Source organism: Plasmodium gaboni, chromosome 14, assembly GCF_001602025.1.
Source record: "Plasmodium gaboni strain SY75 chromosome 14, whole genome shotgun sequence".
Classification (NCBI taxonomy): domain Eukaryota; phylum Apicomplexa; class Aconoidasida; order Haemosporida; family Plasmodiidae; genus Plasmodium; species Plasmodium gaboni.
Genome location: NC_031494.1, coordinates 1,625,205 through 1,651,039, shown reverse-complemented (window position 1 = coordinate 1,651,039; position 25,835 = coordinate 1,625,205). Strand labels below are relative to the sequence as shown.

The 25,835-nt window shown below is 19.7% G+C and overlaps 3 protein-coding genes across 3 annotated transcripts in view; 1 reads left to right on the top strand and 2 right to left on the bottom strand.

Annotated features, from left to right (window-relative positions):
• Positions 1 to 21,180, top strand: part of PGSY75_1444100 (hypothetical protein) — a gene marked incomplete at both ends in the record, with an annotated part of 22,503 nt that extends 1,323 nt beyond the window's left edge. The window contains 8 exons of the mRNA XM_018788128.1: positions 35 to 223; positions 335 to 2,113; positions 2,280 to 4,455; positions 4,536 to 19,711; positions 19,829 to 20,596; positions 20,713 to 20,835; positions 20,911 to 21,010; positions 21,119 to 21,180. Of these exons, the coding sequence (XP_018639499.1) occupies positions 35 to 223; positions 335 to 2,113; positions 2,280 to 4,455; positions 4,536 to 19,711; positions 19,829 to 20,596; positions 20,713 to 20,835; positions 20,911 to 21,010; positions 21,119 to 21,180 (20,373 nt within the window). Of the gene's footprint in view, positions 224 to 334; positions 2,114 to 2,279; positions 4,456 to 4,535; positions 19,712 to 19,828; positions 20,597 to 20,712; positions 20,836 to 20,910; positions 21,011 to 21,118 lie in introns of the transcript that reaches the window.
• Positions 21,181 to 21,266: 86 nt separating this feature from the next.
• PGSY75_1444000 (hypothetical protein) lies at positions 21,267 to 22,286 on the bottom strand (the record flags this gene model as incomplete). The annotated part of the gene is made up of 4 exons (XM_018788126.1): positions 21,267 to 21,503; positions 21,595 to 21,742; positions 21,878 to 22,075; positions 22,186 to 22,286. The coding sequence occupies 4 exons, from the start codon at positions 22,284 to 22,286 to the stop codon at positions 21,267 to 21,269; spliced, it is 684 nt and encodes a 227-aa protein (XP_018639498.1).
• Positions 22,287 to 22,935: 649 nt separating this feature from the next.
• Positions 22,936 to 25,716, bottom strand: PGSY75_1443900 (putative heat shock protein 90; the record flags this gene model as incomplete). Its single annotated transcript, XM_018788125.1, has 1 exon — positions 22,936 to 25,716. One exon carries the CDS (start codon positions 25,714 to 25,716, stop codon positions 22,936 to 22,938), a length of 2,781 nt encoding a protein of 926 aa, XP_018639497.1.
• Positions 25,717 to 25,835: the final 119 nt, after the last annotated feature.

Sequence of the window (25,835 nt, the reverse complement as noted above, 5' to 3'; positions counted from 1 at the left end):
TATATATATAATAAATATGGTTATAATTTATTAGGGATTAAGAACTTATACAAAAATAAAAAGTAAAGGTATTATAGCCGATGTTTTTATAAAAGATAAAGAAATTATGGCTCATGATATATACATAAACAAATCTAAAGAAATAAATATCTTCCTTAAAAACTTATCATTCTTCTTATTGTCCTACAAGGTCATAAAATACCAAGTCTATGAATATAAATACGTGAGTAGAAAAAATCAATGTTTAAACAAAAAAAATAAGTAAATTTAAAACAATCTTTATTATATATATATATATATATATATATATATATATGTATATATTATTTTAAAGGATAATAATTCTGGAGATATAAAAAATACAAACTTTAATATAAACCATAAAGTAATACAAAAAAGATTTATTAATAAGCAAGAATTATGTGATGAAAATATTGTTAAAAAGGAATTATATGGAAATGAAGATTTGTATGATTATGAAACAGACGAATATTCTGTTAATGAAAGTAATGATGATAACGATTTGAGGGATAATCAATCTAGTAATAGTGATTTTTTTGAGGAAACATTTTCAGACGATATGGTATATATAAATGATGGAAAAGAAAAAAATGATATATTTACATCTAATTTAAACAATTCAAATAAATCATTTGATTCCAATTCTAATTGCTCAAGTAGAAGAAAGGAGAATGATTTAAAAATTAAAAAAAATAAAATTATAAATGTTTACCCTAAATATCAAAAGTTATATAATGACACAGATACAGCTATTTCTATATTAATAAATCCACAGTTTGCCTCATTTTTTAAAATTGAATTATTTTTATTTATAAAAGGATATTCAAAAGAAGAAAAGGTTGTTATATATTTGAAAAGTATAACACCAGAAATATATATATCAAACAGCATAAAGGATTTAGATACAATTCTTATAAATACTTGTAAATCCTTACATTTTGAGCTTAGTAATAATCATGCTATGGATGCATCTATGACAATAGAAAATTCAGATGATTACTATAATGAATATAAAATCGAAACTAACAAATTTATTATACCTGCAAATTCAACGTATTTACTTATTATTGCATATATACCAACAAGACATGGTCCTTTTGAAAAGACATTTATAATTCATCAAAAATATACAAATGTTAAAAAAAATCTAAAAATTATAGGTACTTGTATACTTCCAGATATTAAACTTGATATAGATGAGATAAATTTTAATCAAGTATCACATAGTTTTTTATATGAAAAAAGCTTTCATATTATTAATAATTCACACTTAACTTTAAATTATTCATTTAAATATAATAATGAATTAAATGAAGAAATTCAAATGGTAAAACCATTTGGTGAATTACTAAAATATGGAAAAGAACCAATTGTTATAAAATTTTGTCCTAAGTATATAAAGACGTATTTTTATAATATAGAATTTTTCATAGATGAAATCAAAACATATAAAATTATACTACCATTCCATGCTATTTGTTGTAAACCTATAGTTGTGTGTGAACCTCTTTTTTTAAACCTTGAAAATATTATCATAGATCAAATATATACAGAAAAAATAAAAATAATTAATGAATCACAAGAAACTGATATAAAATATGAATTCATATTAGAAGAAAAAATAAAAGATATTTGTTCTTTCGATGTTTTTGAGAATGAAGGGATAATAGAAAGAAATACTTTTAAATCTATTGGTATATCTTTAAAAAGTAATAGTATAGGCAATATATTAATTGTTATAAAAATTAAAATTTCTGGTTTGGATGATTTCTTATTTTTTAATATAAAAGCTTTTTGTACTTGTCCATATATAAAAATAATTCCAAACATTATCGACTTTGAAAAATGTAATTGTTTAGATGTTAAACAAAAGCTTATTGAAATAAAAAATGAAAGTCCTATTAGTACATTTATTACTTTGTCTAATGAGAATTCGGTGTTTACTTATTCTAATAATAGTTTTTACATACAGCCAAATAAGTCTGTTTTTATAAGTATATATGCACAATGTTTAGAAACAATAACATATAATGATATATTAATTGTAACTGTTCATGGAAAGGATGATATGCATATACCAATAATGGCACAGGTGAATTAAAAAAAATAAAATAAAATAAAATAAAATAATAATAATAATAATAATAATAATAATAATATATTAATAAATAAATATCAATATATATATATATTTATATAATTTCATGTTGATGCAGTTAATTCCTTTTATATATATCCCTAATTTGTATATTTTATAGGGTATCGGATCACCAATTTTTATCAATGAGGAAGTCATAAACTTTGAGACAGTTAACACAAGCAAAAAATATTTCCACGAACTAATCATTTTTAATAAAGGTATAAACGAAAGAAATATATATTTTGTATTTGAATCAGAAAAAAATAGAAAGAGAAAAAGTGAACAAGTACAAATATTTAATGTTACACCACAAAATTTGTCAATTAAAGGAGGGAATAATATTGTGTGTATTTTAAATTGTTTTAATATAAAGGAAGAAAAGTGTGAAGATATACTTTACATATATGATGATATTGCAAGAAACAAAAAAAAAGTATTAAATAATTATAAAAAAATAAATATCTTAGCTACATTTGTTCATCCGGAGGTTGAGTTGGGTGAAGTCGAAAATTTTGTTTATAATTTTAATGATTACCATGATATAGATGAAATAGGCACAATTGAAAAAAGACATAAAAAAGATAACAATAAAAAGAAAAAATATATTAATGATAAAATAAATGATAAAATAAATGATGATATAAATGGTAAAATAAATGATAATATGAATGATAATATAAATAATAATATTAAGGATAAAATAAATAATGATATATATAATTTAAATAGCAAAACCTATCAAGAAAAAAAAATAATTCTTATAAAAGACAAAAAACAATTAATGCAAGAAGTTGAAATTTGCAATTTAAAAAATGCAAATATAAAATTTGCTTTGTCTATTAAAGATCCATTTTTCGTACCATGTGATATAATAGAATTGAAGGGTAAGGAGAAAAAGAAAGTACCGATATATTTTGATATAAATTATATGAATAATAAATTAAATACTACATATCAAGAAAATTTGATAATAAATTATTTTGAAAATAGTAGAAGACAAAAGTATGAATTAGTCGGACAAACAATATACCCTAATATTATTATGAACAAAAGTTGTATAGATTTTCAATATATTTTACAAAACTTATATGCTCAAGAATATGTTGAAATAACAAATGTATGTAATTATAAAATATATTTTAAATGGTTTTTTGAAGATAATATTTTATATAAAAATTTTAATGAAGTTTTTGATATAAACCCTAATAGAGGTTATTTATTACCACTTGAAAAAAAAATAATAAAAATAACATATAATAGTATTAATGAAAATTATTATAATATTACTATATTATGTCAAATAAAAAATGGACCTATGTATCCACTGAAAATAATTGCTGGTTATTCAGAAATAAAATATTATATAAATAAAAAGATACTTGAATATAATATACATTATAAATCAATAGGAGAAGATATTATAACAATACAAAATATTGGCAAAATAAAATTATTTATTGAAATTATTTATAATATAAAATTTCCATCTTTATTATATACAAATATCAATAATTTCTTTATTGAACCAAACAATAGTAGAGACATCATTTTTTATTTTATTCCAGGTATACCTATAAATGTAATAGACAATATATTAATTAAAATTTGTAATTTTGAAGAAATAAAAATAAAATTGAAATCATTCAATACATGCAATATTTTATATTTAAACATAAACCAATTAGATAATCATCAATCAATTATAAAAGATCAAAATTGTGTATTACAAGATGTTGATAATATACAGGACATGGATACAACATATTATTCTAAAATGAAATATAATTCTATAAATAAAAAGAATTATTTTAAAAACATAAATAATTTATTAAAAAATAATTTTCATTTATATGATAACTTGCAAAATGATTATTATGAAAATGAAAGGAATGTTCTTATTAAAAAACTCAAAAACATGTATTCAGATCATTTTTCATCATTAAGAAAGTATATACAAGAAATATTAGATATATATAACAGCACAAATAGAAATAATAAAAATAGTGATGATGAAGATGATGATAAAGAAATAATGGAAGATATAAATATTATGAATAAAAAAGACAGTACAAAAAATGAAAAAATGTTTATGAGAACTAGTATTATACATACTAGTGAAAAGCTTTCGAAGAATAATATGAAATGTAAATATGACTTGATACCAATATTAAAAAATTACACTTTAAACAAAAATATAAATTGTCTTATATTTCTTGATTTGCTAAAATCTTTAATTCTGAATCACAAGGATGATAAATATATTCTGGAAATATTCTCAAAGCTTAAAAAATTAGGTAAAAAAAAAAAATAAAAAAAAAAATATACATATATATATATATATATATATTTTATTCATGTTTATACCACTTTTTAGTCCATTTTGAAAAACTATTTTGCCATGCATATACCACAAATGAATTCATTTTAAAATACCTAAAGAGAATAATTTTAGAAAAAAATATGGAACTAAGAAATATTTTGCTAGATGTAGGAAATATAATAATTAATGAAAAAAAAGAATATTCAATTACCATAAAAAATGTAAGTAATAAAATGATTACATTAAATTATATTTTGAAGAATTCAGAAACAAATGATATCAAATTAATCAATGAGCATAAAGAAATTGATTGTAATGATTCAATTATTTTTAGAATAATAATTCAAAAAAGCAATGGAATAGAATATATATATATGGAAAAAATATATATATATTTAAATGATAATAATTATTATACTATCAATTTAAAATATGATTTCATAATACCTGATATATTTCTATATTATAGACAACTACATTTTGAAGGGGTAGAATTAAAAACTTGTTGTTGTAAAGTTAATAGATTAATAAATACGAAAAATGTAAATATAAAATTTAAAATAAAAAATATTACTTTTTATAATAAAAAGTTAGAATATTATCATTTAAAAAAGAAAAAACAATTTTTTATATACCCAAACAAAGGAATTATTAAAAAAAATTCTTTTTTAGATATGAATCTATTTTTCGAACCTTCTAATATTTATACAAATGCAAAAATCCAAATTGAAATATTTATATATAATTCCAATTTTATCAAAAATATAATTGTATATTTAAATAGTATAAAACATAATATAAATATATATCCATGTGATATAATCATCAAGCCTTTATTATATAATAGTGGACATTCTTATCAAATGATTAAAATAAATAATCTTAATAACTATTCTAAATATTTATTTATATACAAATTGGATATTTACTATAAATATTTTCAAAGTTTTATATATGATCTATTAAATATACATAAACATATATATATAGAAAAGAATCATGAAAACGATTTTTTCTATACTAATTTAGTATATTATTTAATGGATATTTATATAAACAAAATGGAATATATAGATAATCAGAATTATTATGACAATAAACAATTTTATAATAAAGATATATGTGACATGAACGTGTCTCAAACAAATAAAGATATGATTTTATATAAGGATAAATGTAAAGAAAATAATGTTACCTATAATGAGGACATAACCCATGTAAATCAGAACGAATGTAAAACAAAAAAGAATATTTCAAATAATACAAATAAAAAAAAAGTAAAAAGACAAAATGATTATATTAACATACCAAATGATATTAAAAATATACTGAAGGATAATATAAATGAAGCAAAAATTCAACAGTGTGAAGAGAAAAAAAAATATATTATTAAAAATAATAACGTCAAAGATAGAAATGTATTAAAAAAAAAAATTAACATTTTAGAGGACATTATTAAAAAGAACCAAACAAAATATAATTATTTTGATGAATATCTAAATATAATAAAAATGAAAAAAAACAAATTTAAGGACAATTATATAATTGTTTGTCCAAAATATCTTGATCATAAAAAAATTGCCAGCTATTTGTCAGAACATAAAATTCATCCCAAATTTAAGGAACAAAATGACGTCCAGATGACCTTTAATAATATAGAAACTATTACTAATCATAATATGAATAGTGGTGATATAAATAATAACAATTGTTATAATAACAATGAACAATTTAAAAGTATACCTAGTAAAAATAAACAATATTCTCATCAAAATATTAATTTTAATAATAATAACATTTTAACAGTTGATAAAATTTTTCATTGGTGTGTTGAATTGAATGAAAAAGAAAATTATCCTTTGAAAATAAAAAACAATTTTATAGATTACCTAATTCATGAAATTGAAGTGAAGAATAATAAAAAGAATTTCTCAAAAAATTTTAGTATGTCAAATATAAAGGAACATATGGATAATAATAACAAAACAAAGAATGATAATAAAACGACATTTGGAAGTCACCAATGTTATTATATTAGCGATATATTAAATATGAATGATAAAAGAAAAGAAAAAGAAGGCCTAGAATTAAATACAAATGTTACTATAAATAATATAACTGAAAATGTTGCGACACATACAATAAGCAATGAAAAAGACATATATAATATTAAAGATACAAGCGATGAAGAAAAAAATATAAACAATATAAATGACACATTTTGTGTCTCTATAAATAAGAATACTAATTTTATGGAGAAGAAGAAAAAATTTATAAATATATATAAAAATAAAATAAAAAAAAAATTTCATATAAAAAATGTTAAATCAAAAATAGATAATAAACATATATCTTATATTAATAAAAAAGAAAACAAATATGAAAATGATACAATAAAAAAGAATAAAAAGAATCAAGAAACTGAATATTTTTTATCAGATGAGAAAACATTTTTTTACAAATATAATTTAAAATACAAATTTGAATATTTAAAACATTTTTTCCATTTTGCTCTATTAAATGATGATGAATTCATGAATAATATCAAAATATTTTTAAACGAAACAATTCTATTGGAAAAGAAAAAGAATAAAAATGATAATATTATGAAGAAAAAAAATAATATGATGAATTTACTACAAATAATTCTCAAAAAATTGTTATTATCTCCTAACTATATAAATGGTGTTGTTTTTTTTTTTAAAAAAAATGAATATATAAATTCAGAAATGTTTTTTAACATATTTATAAATATACATACTGATCAAAATATTTTTATCATATATTTGAATCCAATCGAAAATAATGAGGAGTATATTAATATTAATCTTACTAAAGACCATGTAATAAAGGAAACATCTGAAATGAAGATGAAAGGATTAAAAAAAGAAATATATAAAGATGAAAAAGAAATGAAAAAAAAGAACGAATCATTTGAGGTACAAAGAATTAAACTCTTTTATGAAAAATTAGTCAAAAATTTTCAAGAAAAAATAAAAAGTAAATTAAATGAAAAAGAGAAAATTGAAAAAATCATAGAATCAATTGATCTAAATAAAGATAGTAAAGATGTAGAAGATACAAATGTGTGTGATGATGAGGAAAAGGAAGCATTATCTAATATAAAGACAGACTATGATAAAGTATATGAATGCAAAGAAGAAAAAAAAAACATCTCAGATATATCCAAAGAAATAAATACAGAAGAATGCAAAAATATGTTTGATAATAATAATAATACAAATGTTGCAGATTCAAAAAGTTATGAAGAAAATGACGAAAATGATGAAAATGATGAAAATGATGAAAATGATGAAAATGATGAAAATGTTTCAACAAATAATATGAATATACAAAATGATAGTATTCATAAATATAGACCTATAGAACAATTATATTACGAAATTGTGATAAAAAAAAAAAATATGAACATTCAATTGAACAATAAATATATGAATGAATTATGCTTAGAATGCTCAATGAGAAAGGATAAAATTGATAGTCAAATTATTAAATATAATAAAAAAATTAATAAAATTAATGATTTAATAAAATCAAACAGTTATATTGATCATGTATCATTTTATAAGGAAATCAAAGAGACATTACAAAATTTATGGAATGAATATACAAACAGAAAAAATGTAAATATCTCCATTTTTGATGAGCAATCAAAGAATATATATCATATGTCAAATATGAACAACAAGGAAAATGAAAATGATACTTTATCATTTGATGATCCTCATCATAATATGTTTGATGCAAAAACAATAAAAAAGGATAATAACAAAAATTATTTAATAAAACAAATAAATCTTCAACTTAGTGAAGATTATGTTGATAAGCTAAAAGAAGAAATAATTGAGAACAAAGATATATATAGAGATATAAATAATATGAACAACATATTATATAGTGAAAAGAATAATGACATTAATGATATAATAAATGTATCAAATAATATTTTCACCGAATTAAATGAAATAAAACCGCCTAATGATCATATATCAAATTTGAAAGACGAAAATGTTCATATTTTTAATGAAAAATTTTCTAATGAAAACATTTCTAATGTTACAAAAAATAATTTAAATATTAACAATCATAAAAATAATATGATACTTAAAAATGTGAATGTCAATGTGAATGTGAATGTCAATGAAAAAAAAGAGGAATTACAAGAATGTGTAGATAATAAAAATATACATACCCTAACTATAATTAACACAAATGATGAGTTAATGAAATATATGAAAAAAAATTTTGTTCAAATAAACTTTTGTTATTTCTTTATAAACAATGATATAGATTTTGGAAAAAAAAAAATAGCAGATAAAATATTTAAGTGTTCAGAGGAAAAATATAAAGACATTAAAACGTCTGCATACCTTTTTGATATACCAATACAAAGGAAATTCGATTCATTTGATATGAAACATTTTGTGAATGAAAAAAATAATTTAGACGAATATGAAGACAATTTCTATTTTTATAGTGAGAAGGAAGAAGAAACTGGATATGAACAAATAGAAGAAGAAAAAAGAAGCGACCTTTCGGGGATACATAAAAATGGTGATATGAATAATGACATTCAGATGAATGAAGGAAAAGAAGAAAAATTTTATAAAGATAAAGAAAAGGAGAAAAAGAAGAAGAAGAAGAAGAAAAAAAAAAAAGAAGAAAAGGACAAAAAAAGGAATCAAGAAAATGAAGAAAAAGAAAATGAGAAAGATAAGGAAAGGAATAAGGAAAAAGATAAAAATAAAAAAAAGGATAAAAAAAATAGGAATGAGGAAAAATATACAGAAAATAAATACGAAGAGGAAATGGATAAGGGAAAAATGGAAAATGATAATATAAAAAAGGAGAATCATAAAAAAAATGACAAGAACAAAAAAAATGATAATGATATTGTAAAAGAATATAATGAAAAGGAGCAAAAAGAGGACAAAAATTATATCAACGAAAATGCTGATGAGAAAAAAAAAAAAACAAAAAAAAAGGATAAAAGAAAATATGATAAAAAGGAAGAAACAGAAGAAATAGTCCTAGAAGGAACCATAAAAACATTTAATGAAAAGAAAAGCAAAAAGAATGACAAAAATAAGGATAATATTGATGACAAAATAAATGACAAAATACATAACAAAATAAATAACAAAAGAGCTGATAAATATCGAGGAGATAATGAAAATGAATATATTAAAAATCATCAAGAAACAGAAAATAAGAAAGAAAAAATGGCAGATAAATCAAAAGAGAGTTATAAGAAAAATTTATATAATTCATATGATAAAAATAAGAATACTGATATAAACAAATATTCTACGGAAAATATTAAAGAATATTCTAATATAGATGAACAAAATATGTATATAAATGAAAAGGAACATATAGATGAATATAATCATGAATTTCTAGAAAAACGGAAATATGATATAAAATGTGAGTATGATTATATATTTTATAATGATGATAATATTAATAACAATAGTAAAATATATGACCACAATAATAACGATAATAATAATAATTATTATGATAATAATAATGATAATCATATTATTATTAATAAAAAATGTTATAATAGTCAGGAAAATATAATTGAGTTTCAACAAATTGATACTTCTTATGATCTTAAGGACAATATAAGATATAAAAATATTACACACTTAATGCTAGAAAAGAATAGCTTTGAAGACATATATTTAAAAATTAATACATGTAAAATAATAAATATAAAAAAGAAAATATGTTTAATAGATATTTTAGGGAATATATTTTTTATAAATATCCATATTATTATTGACAAACCTAGAATATATACAAATCCTTATTTCGTATTTAATAATAATGTTTCTATATTTCCTAGAAATAATTCTTTCGTTTTATCAAATAAATCATATCATTTTGATAGAGTTTTAATTGGGAAAAATATTCACTTATTTAAAGATATAATTCAAACAGAATTAAAAGAAGAATTTGAAGAAAATATTATAAAGTTCATAAGACATTTTGAAGGTATATATATATCTAAACTAAAAACAGTATCCAAATTAAAGACAAAAAATATTGTACCTAATATAGAGACTATGGAAAAGGATAATAAACATCAAGTTAATAATATTGATATAACAAGAAATAAGGATATTTTAAAAAATTTATATAAACATATTCAAATAATAAATTTCTTTAATTATTCTCATTTTGATTGTTTTGTTGAACTTTCATTTGAATCCAAATTAAATCATGGTAATAAAGATATTGTAGTATTAAACGAATTGAATGATTCCGAACTTTTTTTATCATTTAATGATTTTTATGTATATCCTAGTAAATTCTTTCTGTTATCTAAAAAATGTAAAAAAATAATTCTTTTATTTTTACCAAAAAATGTGGAGTCATACGAAGAAAGGCTATTTTTATATAATTATTCTATAAAAGATGAATCAAATGAAACTATGGAATATGCAAATAATAAACAAATATATAATATAAAGGGGAAAAAAGAATCAAATAAAAATATTGATAAAAGTCCTAATAATGTGCTTTCAAATGACAATTTATTTTGTAATAATATTAATAATATTTTATCTAATAAAATAATTAACAATTATATATATGATATGTTTTCCTTTGTTATAAAAGGAGAGGGTATAAAATGTTATTTAAAAATAGAACCAGAATATATAAATTTTCATAAAGTCTTATTAAATTCGGTTCAGAAAAAAAATATCGAAATTAAGAATAAAAGTTATTGCGATATTGTATGGTATATTGATTCTAATAGTATAAAAGATAAGTCGTTTTATATAAATCCTACAAGGGGTACATTAAATAAAAATGAAAGAAAAAAAATCATAACAATTGGTTTAAATACAAATACTGTTAAGATGATAAAAAAGGAAATTAAAATATATTATTCAGAAGCGAAAATAAATAAAAATGATAAAGTGTGTATTAATAATTTATGTAATGCTATATTAAATATAGAAGCAGACATATGTATATCTTTTATACAAGTAAATTTTGAGATCATAGATGAGAAAATATTATATGATTATAATAATCATACACATACTGAGGATGACATAAAAAAGAAAGAAAATAATTTTGTAAAAGAATATGTAACTATATTAAAAAATAGAAGAAAAGATAAATGGTATCCTTCAAACGAATTACTATTAAATAATGTTATTGAAAATGTTATTCAAATGAAATATGTTCCTGTGAATGAATCTAAAATTTGCTTGTTTAAAATAAAAAATACAGGAAAAGTGGGAATACATTATTTTGTAGAAATAAACGATGAAACATTCTTACAATATATAACTATTAATGATATATATAATATTATAAATATGAACAAAGAAAAAGAAATACAATTAAAAATTAAATCATATAAAAAAATAAAATTTCAAAATATAGATTTATTTATACATATATGGGATAGTATAGAAAATAATTATATTCAATCTTATAAATATATCCTAAGTGTATCTTTTGATTATAATTATCTCAAGATTGTTCCTCATGTAATTAACTATGATTCAGTTGAAATAAAAAAAGAAGAAACCAAAATTTTTAAAATAATTAATGATGGTTATTTCGATTTTAAATATGATATTAAATTGTTAAAAACTAAAATAAAGAATAAAAAATATCAAAATGAAAATTTAGTATTTCATAATAAAAAAAATAATAAAAATTTAGATAAAATAATTAAAAATAACATTGAAGCAAATAAAAACCCTTTTAAAATTAATCCGATGAGCGGGATGATAAAATCAAAGGAAGAACAAGTTATAACGGTTGTATTTTATTCTGAAGAAGAAAATTATTATAAATATATATACATAGTACAAGTTGAAAATTTAATATCTAGCATTGGAAATAATAATAACATGAACACTAATATAATAAATAATGTTACATATAATAAGGAATATAAAAAACAGATGAAAGATACTATCAATGATACAGATAAATACAATGAAATTATTAAACTGTTTGCCTGTTCTGTTAAACCAAAAATATCATGTGATATAAAAAATATATTTGAAGAAATGTTTATACTAAATAATTTGAATAATTACCATCATTTTGTTCATTATTTTTTAACAAAAAGTAGCTATTATAATGTGGAGGAAAATACATTATATTATAAATATGGTTACGTTAATGAATATATAAATGAAAGAATAAAAATTTCTAACATTGCAGATGTTAATGCTAATATAAAAATAGAAATGAAAGACATCGATTTTTCTTCTTTAACTAATAAGAGTAAGAAAAACAAAGAAGTCGAAAAAAATAAAAAAAACGAAACAAATATTTCACAAAATTCGATTATAAAATATAATTTAAAAATTCAAAATTATAATGAAGAGAAATACAATTGGAACTGTAATTATATAAAAAATGACAATCTTCCAAATGATATAAATGAACAATTTATTAATAAATATAATATAAAAACGTGTGTTTCTGATAATATTATTATATATCCATATCAACATAAATTTGTAGATATTTGTTTCCATTCAACTCAAATAGCTTGTAAAAAATTTCTTTTCAATATTTATATGATAAAACCAGAACATATATTATGCTATTCATTTTATATAAATGTTGAATTCTCTTTACCATCTGTTCAGTTAATTATGCCATCATACTTATTAAAACTAACTAATAAGGTACATGACAAAGTTATAGACATTGGAAATATACATATAAATAATGTTCTATGTTTTAAAATAGAATTAATGAATTCGTTCAAATATCCTGTTATGGTTAAAGCTATTTGTCATAAAAAAGAAAATAATCATGATAATATCAAGAATGAGTTGATTCATAATCTTTCATATATAAATCAAAAGGAACAAAATAATATTACACTAGATAAAAAAGAAAATGAATCAATTCAATATAATAATTCATATAACAGTCATAAAGAAGATGAAAATATAATATATATACAACAAAATAAAAAATTATCACAAACAGAAATTAAGAAAAAAAAAAATATATTAACATCTGATGTATGTCAAAATATATATCAAAATGAAAAAACAATAACCAATGAATGTTTTAATAATAATATAAATATAGGTTATCCAAGAGTAGAAGAAAAAAAGGAACTATATAATAATATTACAAATAATGATACTAGTTTATTCAATATAGATAATATAAAAATAAAAAAAAAAAATAACATTACATATTTCAATTATGAAAATGTTAAAGATATAATATATCACCCAAGATGTTGTAACCATAAAAATAATATTTATTCTATTGGATATTTATGTTTCATAGGTAATATAAATAATTTGTTAAGAGAAAATGAAGTAACATATTTTAAAATTGAACTCAACAAAAATAAATTAAAATATATAGAATATAATAAAAATCAAAATGAAACGTATTCACAGGGAATATATAATACTCCAGCAAAAAATACAGATATAACTAATTCTGATAATCTAAATATTAAGGAAAATAAATATAAAAATGATATAGACATTACAAAGGTAAATGAAAAAAATAAAACCAATAGTATAAATATAAATATAAATAAAAATATAAATAAAAATAAAAATGAATGTGTCACGTCCAAAAATGATCAACATAATAATGTTATACATAATATAAATGAGAAGAAAATTTTAGGTAATATACAAATTAAAGTTTTAAATAATAATTATGAATCTTATAATTTGAAATTCATAGGAAATATTATTGAACGCAAAAACTATTGGAATTTAAAACATTTAAAATATCATATTAAAAATATATATAATAATAAATTTTATATATTTAAAAATCATATAAATTTTGATATTGTCCCTTTGAATTTTAAACATACTTATAAATTATTATATATAAATGAAAATAATCATACATTATATTTTAATATTGATTTAGATAAAAAACTTAAAAATGTTATAGATATAAAACCTACTAATGGTTCTATACCATCAAGTAGCTCTTTCTATTTCTATTTCAATATAGAGGTAAAGGAGTTAGTTAATTTTATGGACCGTCCAATATTATGTAAATTTTCTCAACATGAAATATATAAAAATAAAAAAAATGTTAAATTAAATGATGATAATTTAATATATGATGAAGATGATTTATATATAAGTTTAAGATCTGAAGAAATAAAAGTTTCATATAAACAAAAAAAAATTCATTTTAAAAATATACCTTTATTTAATTATTCTAAATATAAGTTTACTTTACAAAATATATCAAATGTAAAATTATTTGCAGAATTATCTATTACTCCTAATAATTACATGGATGACATATTATCTACTTATTCATTTGAACCATTTAAAGAAAAAAATATGCTTACAATTATAAAAAATAAAGCTACAAATGCATTTACATATAATACACAACATGTAGACAATAATACATTTTCATCTTCTTATCGAAATGACAATGATAAAAAAAAAAACCTAATGGATAATTTAATTAGAAATAATATAGCAGAAGATAATTGTGCTAAGGAACAAAGTGGATCCATTGATGAGTTTTATTTAACCAAATATGATTTGAATATATCTGATTTAAATAATATGAATAAAAGTGATATACAAAATATTTATAATGACACACTACATGAGGAACAACCAACAAAAAAAAAGACAGAAATTGAAAATTATACAATTAAAAAATATATTACAGTTAAAGCAAAAAGTAATAAAGATATAAATATTTATTGTTTTCACAATATATATAAACAAAAATTAGAATCTAGCCTACATATAAAAATTAAATATTATGAAGATATTAAAATACCCATAAAAATGACCTTTGATAATTATGATAAAGAAAAAACAAAAATAAATGATTTCTTTTTATTGTCAAAATTTAAATATTCAAAACAAGTGATGGATAAAAAGGAAAATAACAAAATGAATAATTTATATAAAAATAAACATCATATTTTAGTAATTAGCAGAGGTATATTAAACAAAATTTTTTATAAAATATATATGATAAATATGTCGAATAAACAAATAGAATATTATTTTGAGAAATACAAAGAAATTGATGATTCAAGTATGATTAAATACCCTAATATAACAAATAATGATAAGAATAAGTTTATAAAAAATAATAGTACAAATAATTCTATCGAATGTGTAAATAATAAAGGTAACATTAATGAAAATAATTTATATTTTTCTAAATTTCTTTTCCAAACCTTTAATTCAATACCATATAAACAAAATTATAATTTATTTATAAACAATGAAAAAGAAGAAAATGTTATATTTGATTTAAGGGTAATAGAACCAATCATATTTTTTAATACATCTTTTATACATTTAAATAATTTAATACTTGGAAAAAGCTATTGTTTTATATTTTATTTAATAAATTTCGATTTTATCGACATCCATTTTGAATTTGATAAAAACTCATATAATTCATTTAATGCCAAAAAGGAAACCATCAAAATTATTCCATCTGAAGGGATTGTAAAATCCTGTTATAGAAAAAATAAGTATATAAATAATTATATAAATAAGTTAAATAATAAACATGAGGAAGGTGTCAACGATTATGATAATAAAAATATGAAGACAAATAATTTAAGATCTCTTTCAGGGTTATCTTCACAGGATGAAGGAGATATTGTATCTCAAAATTCATATAATGATCATATTACATTGAATTATAATAATAATAAAATGAAATTTTTAGAAATAAATAATGCGAATAAGGTTAAAGTCAAACAAAGAGGGGCAGAGAAAGATTCATTTGCTCATATACACGAGAAAAGTAATTCCAGAAACAATAGTTCAAACTCATCATTTTGTACTTTTTCAAATATGTCTTATAGTGAATCGTCACATTGTAATATTATTAGAAATAATAAAAATAATGTATCGAGGCAAGGATATAATGATAATACAGATATATATTTTCTTAAGAACGATATGGTAAATTATAGAAGCGATAATATAAGAAAAAATAATAATAATTATTATGATGATGCTAATAATTCTTATTATGATGATGTTAATAATTCGTATTCATCTGAAACGAATGAATCATATATAGATAATATATCATCTGATGAATATGAATATGATAACAATATTATGAATAAATTCTTTCTTCTAAATTATTATTTAAAAAATATATGGAAGACAAATAATATCGTACTTAAAAAAGAAATTCAACATATTATAGGAAAAGGTGGAATTAAAAAAATAAAATTATTTTTTAAACCTCACATGGAACAATTTTATAATTTTAGTCTTTTGTGTAAAATAGATTCAAAGGAAGAACCATTAAAAATAAATTTTAAAATGCATGTTAATAAACTTAATATAAAATGTTATATAGAAAATTATGATAAAGAACACATCACACTTAACTTAGATAATTCTTTATCTATTAAAAAGAAAAAAAATAAATATGATATGATTCATATATATGAAATTATAAATTTTAAAGAAACTATAATAGGTAAAAAAAAAATGGCCAAATTTGTATTAGAAAATCTATGTAACTTTGATTTATTTTATAAATATTATTTACAAAAAGAAGATGATGAAATTTCTATAACATGTAGTAATAATATTATAAAAAAAAATTCATTCTTCTATATAAATATAGAATATACTTCTTTAATACACAATATATATGAAAATCATCTAACTCTTAATATAAATGATTATTATGTAATAAACTTAAAGATTACAGCTATGTCAACAAATGTATTAATACATTTCTCTTTTTATAATTATGATTTTGGAAATCTTATTTTATTTCCAAATGTAGATAAAATTGAAAATACAAACGTAATATGTATGGAGGAAAATTATCTGGACAGCTTTTCTTCATCTGATACATCTCTCTCTTCATTAATATGTACACATAAAATAAATGAGCTCAACGAGAAAAAAATGCAAATGAAAAAAGAAATGGACTTGAAAATAGAAGAAAAGCATGATAAAAAGAGCAAAGGAAAAGGAAGTGAACAAAAATGTGATAAAGAAGAAAAGATAAGGAAAAAGCAAAAAAAGGATAAGAAAAATAAAACTAAAAAAAAAAATGAAAAAAATAAAAGTGAAAATATATGTGAAGAAGAGGAAAATATGAATAAGGATAATTTAAATGATAAGAATGTTAACAAGGATAATCATGTAAATAACAACAACAACAATAATAATAATAATAATAATAATAATAATAATGTAGATAATAAAGTCCGTGAAAAAAACAATCAATCTAACAAAAAACAAAATAAAGAAAAAAATGACAAGGCGGGTTATATGAATAATTTACAAAATATTCAACATGAAGAAAAAAATAAAAATAATAATACAAATAAAGATGAAAATGTTGTCACAAAACATATTAATAGAATAAATTATAATGATACAAATAATATACATCCCAACAATTTGGATATAAACAATATTAATCGTAATATTAACACTGTAGAAACAAAATTATTCATACATAATAATAATGACGAAGATTGTTATATAGAATATGAACTAAATGAATGTTGTTTAAAAATTAACAACCTTGATAAAAAAATACATATAAAAGGAAAAAGTAAAACATTTCTTCTTATTTCATTTACTCCCAATGAAGAAAAAGATTATAGTTTTAAAATTCCATTTAAAATAAATAATGATTCAAAAAAAATTGTTTATATTAATTTGAAAGGTTCAGCTAGCCATTTTAAGTTACCATTTTCATGTAATAATTTAAACGAAATAAATTTTAAAGACATTAATGTAGATAAAGAAGTAATAAACAAATTAGTTCTTCATAATAAAAATATGGAAGATATTTCTTTCAATATATTAAATTATAAAGATTTATGTAAATATTATCTATCATTTATTAATTTTGATAATAATACAAGTCACATTTTAAAAAGGAAAGAAAAAAAAACATATGAAATAAAATTTGCTCCAAAAAAATATATAAAATTACAAATCCCTTTATATTTAAATATATATTATAAAGGTAAATGTATAGCTTATTATTTAACACATATTAACATGAATAGTATATCTTATAAAGTTATAATAAAGGAGAATTTATTAACATTCAATAAAATAGACATACTAGATGAAGAAAATATTATTAATGATAATAATAGTATTTGTGAAATTAATCATATAAGAGAACAATATTTCAAACATTTAAGTAATAAAAATGGTGTAAGGGGAAAAAAAATACAATTACATAATACAGGAGACATGAATGCTCAATTTCAAATAATTTATCCTCAAAAATATGAAAAATATTTATTTTTATATCCAAAAAAAGGAATTATATTCTCATTTAATTTAGTAAATATATATATTTATATAGATACCGATTATATTAAAAAAGATATATATATAAATGATGTTTATATACAATTATATCCTAAATTTAATAAAATAAATTGTAAATTAGCACTTAAATTATTTGTTACTGTTCCTAGGAATTCATTGAAACATACTAAAAGTAGTTATAAAAATTTTTCAAAATTAAATAACGAAAATAATGATCATGAAAAATATAATAATGATGATGATAATAATAATAGTAATAAGAAGAAAGAACAAATTGTAAAAGAGGAACAAGTTACCAAAAAAAATAAAAATATAGAACAAAATGATAATGTTTCGAATGAAGAAAAAAATATCAAATTATTTGTCTTAAAAAATGAAACTATAATTACATTTATTACAGATATCAGAAAAGAAATATATAAAATTATTGAAATATATAATGAAACATCATCAAATTTTAAAATAAAATACAAATTTTTATATAATGAACATAACTTTTTCTCTATAGAAAAATGTGAAGACATAATAAAACCAAATGATTATGGATCTTTTCAGATCGTTTATAATCCACTTTTTGTTGAAAAAAATAAAAAAAATAGTAAAAATTATCATAACAATTTATGTGAAAAATATGTAAAATATTGTTCTAATATTCATCATATATCTAAATTGATAATATATTATCCAAATGAAGCTGCTAAAAATTATACATTATTAGGTTATTCTAATAATATAGTGTATGAAAAAAATGTTTTTTATAATTTTAATTCAAAGAATTTGAATAATACCTCTATAAAAATTAAAAACTGGTTAAATGAAAGTCAAAATTTGTCTATCTCGTACTACACATGTGATAAGGAGGGTAATCCTTCAAATATCAATTATTTTTATTTTTACGTAAGCGACAAATATAAAAAAAATATAAATAAATAAATATATATATATATATATATATATATATTATATTATTCTTGTACATATTTTTTTTATTACACTTTTTAATGTTCTTATCAGATCCTCAATCAAATCGATTTGTGTAGTAAAGAAGAAAAGAATATCGCATTTAAAGTTTTATCATTAAAAGATGGAGTGTTTTATGTCATGCTAATACTTTCCAATAAAAAATACGAAGATGTATATAAAATATTACTACAGTTTGAAATTTGTAGAAGTGAAATTTTGTCCATAAAAAATATACACAGATCGAAGAAAGACATAATTAAAGAACATGTAGTTATTTATAATCCTCTTGATGAAAATGTAGAAATGGAACCTTTGTTTGATTATAATTATATATTTGTTCAAAAGCCAATAATATTAGAGAAACGAAAAAATAATAATATAAATATATATTTTTGTATAGTCAAGGAAGAAGAAGAGAAACATGTTATAATTTCCTTTACCAATAAAATTTTAGGATCTTATAGTTTTAAATTTATTTTAAATATTAATATGTATGATTTTGAAGAAAACTTTTATTTTAATACAGATCTAGGATCAATACAAGTGAATGAAGTTTCTTTTACGAATGTTTGTAACGAGAAAATAAATTATGATGTTATGATAGAAGATTTTGACGAACACAACAAAAATGCTAAAGAAATATTTCAATGTATTGATAAAATAAGTGTTAAACCTATTGACACGGATTATTTTTTAAAAAATGGAATAATAAATAATGTAACTGATAAAATTAATCTAACTATTAAATATAATCCTTCAGATATTAAAATAAATAAGGCTATCATAAAATTGATATCTAAAGAAGGAATCGTGTATAAGGTATGATGGGAAAGTTATATGATAATTATTATATAAGCATATAAATATAAATATAAATATATATATATATATATATATATATATATTTATATATATTTATGTTCTAATTTTAATAGGGTTTAATTATGGGAAAAAGTGTATCACCTAAACCGAAAGGACCCATATTTTGTTCATCACAAAAAACTACATTTTTAAGTTTTACAAATCCATTTCTTCATATAAAAGAATTTTTTATTACGGTAAAATATATTAATATATATTAAGATATAAAAATAATAATACGAAATTCATATCATTTCTTTTTTCATTTTTAGACGGATGATTATTTCTCTGTTTCAATTGAAAATTTAAAAATCGAAGGGCGAGAAACTGTTCAAATACCTATAAAATGCAAAACAACCAATGCAACATCAGGTAAATAAGCAAAAAAAAAAAAAAAAATAAAAATAAAAAAACACATACATGTATATATATATATATATATATATATATATATATATATGTTTCTTTTTTGTTTAATAGGAAAACTTTTAATTAAATCCGAAGATGATGTTGTATGGATGTATTATTTGACAGGACAATAAAAAAATTTTTTTTTTTTTTTTTTTTTTTTTTTTTGTAACAATATTTTTAAGATAATTTTTTAAAATACGAAATATTAATAAATTAATTATTTGTGTTCCCAAGAGTAGGCAATTTCTTCCAATTTGAAAAAAATTATATCAATTTTTTTAAAAAATTTTTTGTCATTTATCATTCTTTTCCATAAATTAAAAATCCTTCTCTTTTTTCTTAAAATATAGTAACCTTTTGCCTTTTGATATTTCATGTGTAAACATTTTACAGATAAATCAAGCCATTTGTAAAATATGTTAATAATAACACTGTTTATTCTCTTCTTTTTTATCTTACCAAAAAAGAAAGAAAATAGATTAGCAGATATTCTAAATATATATATAAATTTATTAAAATATAAAAAATATGACTATAAATATTACTTTTAAATATATCCCTTTGGTATTCAAAAAGTTATTTTTAAGAATATTAAAATATTTTAATTTTATATAAAATCTTGTTGTTGCATCAGTAAAACTATTTAAAGAATTCATAACACATCTTTTTATTTTGCCCTGCAATTTATTTTTTCTGTTATAACCATTGATTATAATAAAAAAGAAAGAAAAAAAAGAAAAAAAAAAAAATACATATATATATATATATATATATATATTAATATTTGAATGTATTGAAGTTTAAAAAAATTTATTTATTTCATTTTACAAAAGCGAATAGAAAACCCATTTTCTCTTTCGATCTATATCTTTTAATTTAAAAAAATACAATATACTTTGTGATTTATAGTATTCATTTGATATTATAAAAAATGTTTTTCTTTTTAACTTAGTAATATAATAGGTTTTAACAGCTTTAAATAATTTATTGTCTTCTTTTTTATCTTGTTCCTGTTTTTTTTTATTCCTAAGTACGAAAATTAAAATATAATTCCATTCCCCTTTTTATAGTATCAAAATATAAATATATAAAACAATATGCCTGCTATTATTTTTATAATGAACATTATTTATTACAGTATAGCATTAAAAGGTATTTTCTTAGTTACATATATTTTCTTAGCATTATAATTCTCTTCCAAATTTTGAAAGTTTACTTTGTCAATAAGTTCTTTCATGTTTTATCTTGACATTCTTCCTTGTATTTTATTATAAAATAGATCATCATAATAAGGTAGAATAAGGTCAGGGATTCATAATGTATCATAAAAATATATTTATAGATATTCAGAAATAAAAATAAAAAAAAAAATGAAAGAAAAAGAACAAAATTGATAATTTTTTAATAAAATAAAATCATTATTTTGATATATTTAAAAGATATAAACAAGTTGAAAGTTTGTTTTCTATATTAATAAATATAATATATATTTATATATAAATGTATGAATAAAATAGATAAGTTGATATTGCAAATAAAAAAAAAAAAAAAAAAAAAAAAATATATATATATATATATATATATATAATAAAACTTAAAAATTAAAAAAAAAAAAAAAATGAGGGTATAAATATATAAGGGTGTATCCTTAAAACAATTAGACAAATATATAAATATTTTAATTTAAAAAAAAAAAAATATATATAAAATTAATTTAATAATAAATATTGCTTGTCTTTATTTATTATTTTGAAGTAATAATTAATTCTTATAAAATAGTATAATTATTAATGAATTATTATTTTATTTATTATATATCTCTACATATATATATATATATATATATATATATATATATATATATAACATCATTTAATCATTTTGAACTATAATAATGTTTTATCTGAACCACTTAGCATGTTACTATTTAGAATACTTGGATCTAAATTAAATAAACCGGAATCTTGTTTAAGCGTATTATTTTGGCTCAAATTATTTTTATCTAAATTTATTTTATTCATATCACTCTCAGTTATGTTATTCATATTATTTTGTTCAGCAATACTATTTTCGCTCATATTATTTTGATTGGAACTGCTTTCATTAATTTTATTTTCGCTTATATTAGTATTATCATCAATTTCATTTGTTGATTTCATTTCACTTTGTGATTCATTTGGAGAATTAGTTTGGGGTATTTCCGAATTAGAAGTATTATTTAATGGATTGTTTGTTACATTACTTTGTACATTCATTAAATATTGTTCAGCATTTTTTTCCATCATTCCTATAACTCTCTTGGCAAAGAGACCCGTATCGTCTATAGTATATCCTCCCTGCATTGATGCAACATCAAATATTTGCTCAGCAATTTCTGAATTTTGTGAATTCATTTTATCAATTTGTATTAAATGATTTAATTGTTTTATAATAAAATGATTAGGGTTAATTTCTAATACTGGTTGATTTGCAGATTGGCCTCCAAACATTTCATTTTCTGATATACCTTGAGCAGTAGCTTGTTGTTTCATATATTTTTGCATGGAAGGTGACATACCCATTTCACCTTGAACTAATAAAGCAGGTGAATTAATCAAACGATCTGAAATTCGTACTTCATGTACTTTATGCGAAAATTTGTTATGTAGCCATCTACATAATATTTCATATTCCATTTTCTGTTTATCTAGACTGTCTGATTTATTTTGATCATTTTCTTTTTTTAACTTAAGGTCGGCTTTATTTACGTCTAAGACTTCATATCCTTTATATTTATTAACGGTTAGGGAGGATAAACAAAATTCATCAATTGGTTCTAAAGAGAATAGAACATCATAATTTAATGCTTTCAATTTTTCTAAAGAAGGGGAATTTTGAGCGGTTTTTTTATTTTCTCCTGAGATATAATAAATACATTTTTGATCTTCTTTCATATTTTCTATATAAGAATCAAGATCTGTTTTTTTATCACCACTATTAATTGAATAAAATTCGACTAATGATGCAATTTCTTCTTGATTTTCTTTATCTTCTACCACACCAATTTTGAGGTATTTACCAAATGTGTTAATAAATTTAGTCCATTTATCACCTCCTGTTTCTTTTAATCCTCTCATCATACTAATACTTTTAAGTACAATTCTTTTATTTATAATAGATAGCATTTTTGATTTTTGTAATATTTCTCTTCCTACATTTAATGGTAAGTTCTCACTATCTACAATACCTCTGAGAAAGGTTAACCAACGTGGTATAGATTCAGAAAATTTGTCATTTATAAAAACTCTTTTTACATATAATCTGATTCCTCTAGATTCTTCGTCAAACATATTTTTACTTAATTCCCATGGTAAAGAACCTGGAATATATAAAATAGAATTAAATGAGATTTGTCCTTCTACATTAAAATGAACATAAGCTAATGGGTCATCATATGCCTTAAATGTATTTTTATAAAAACTATAATAATCATTTTCTGTTAATGTTTTTTCATCTTGTTTCCATATTGGTAATTGTACATTAATTTTTTCCCATTCATGATATCGTTTCGTAATTGTTTTCATTTTCATTTTATCTCCATCTTTTAATGATACAGAATCATCTGGAACTCTTTCATAATCAATCTTTTCTGACCATATTTCTATTGGGAATTTAATAAACTCAGAATATTTTTTTATTAATTCTTTTAATTTATAATCTTCTAAATATTCATCACATTCTTCTTTCAAGTGTAAAATAATTTTGGTTCCACTACCTTTAATATCATCATATTCTTGATCATATTTTTTTATTTCATTTACACTAAAACTACCTTTCAAATCTGAAGACCATCGATAAATTTGATCTTCTTTTTTTGTATACACTTCAACTCTATTAGATACCAGAAAAGAAGAATAAAAACCAACACCAAATTGTCCTATTAAATTACTATCTGCTTTTCCTTCTTCTATTTGTTTTAAAAATTTAGCAGTTCCAGATTGAGCTATTGTACCAAGATTATTAATTAACTCATTTTTATCCATACCTATACCATTATCTGTTATAGTTAATGTTTTTTTCTCTTTATCAGGTTTTATTTTAATTATTAATTTTTTAACATCATTTTTTTCCTCTTCCACGTTTTCTTTTTTATCTGGTGATTCATTTACATTATCTGTTTTTTCCTCATCCGCTTTATTTTTTATTTCCTCATTTGTAACTACTTCAGCATCTTTTATTAATTTATTATTTTCCAATATTATTCTTTTCTTATCACACGCATCAGAGGCATTTGAAATTAATTCTCTCAAGAACACATCTTTATCTGTATATAAAGAATTAACGATAATATCCATAACTTTATTAACCTCTGCTTTGAAATTATATTTTTCCACAGGAGAACTATCTGATGATATGTCCTCTCTAACTGTTTTAACATCGTCATTAAAACTATTTAAAGGCTTCCTATTAAACTCAATTTTCTTTTTTTGCTTTTCAAAAAATAATTTATTTACATTGTTACTTAAATCATATCTGTTCGGTGTTTTGTAATTTAATATATAATTCAATTTCTCCGTAGATCGAGCTAAATTAAAAGCTTCTGTTCCTTCATAATCTTTTAAAAACAACACACAAAAAAAGTACAATATTATAAGTTTTATTTTGTTCCCAATATAAACATTTTGCATTTTAAAAAAAACAAATAAAAAAAAAAAAAAAAAAAAAAAAAAAAAAAATAAAAAAAAAAAAAAAAATATTTATTCTTTTTTTTTTTTTTTTTTTTTTAATATATTTTAATTTTTATTAA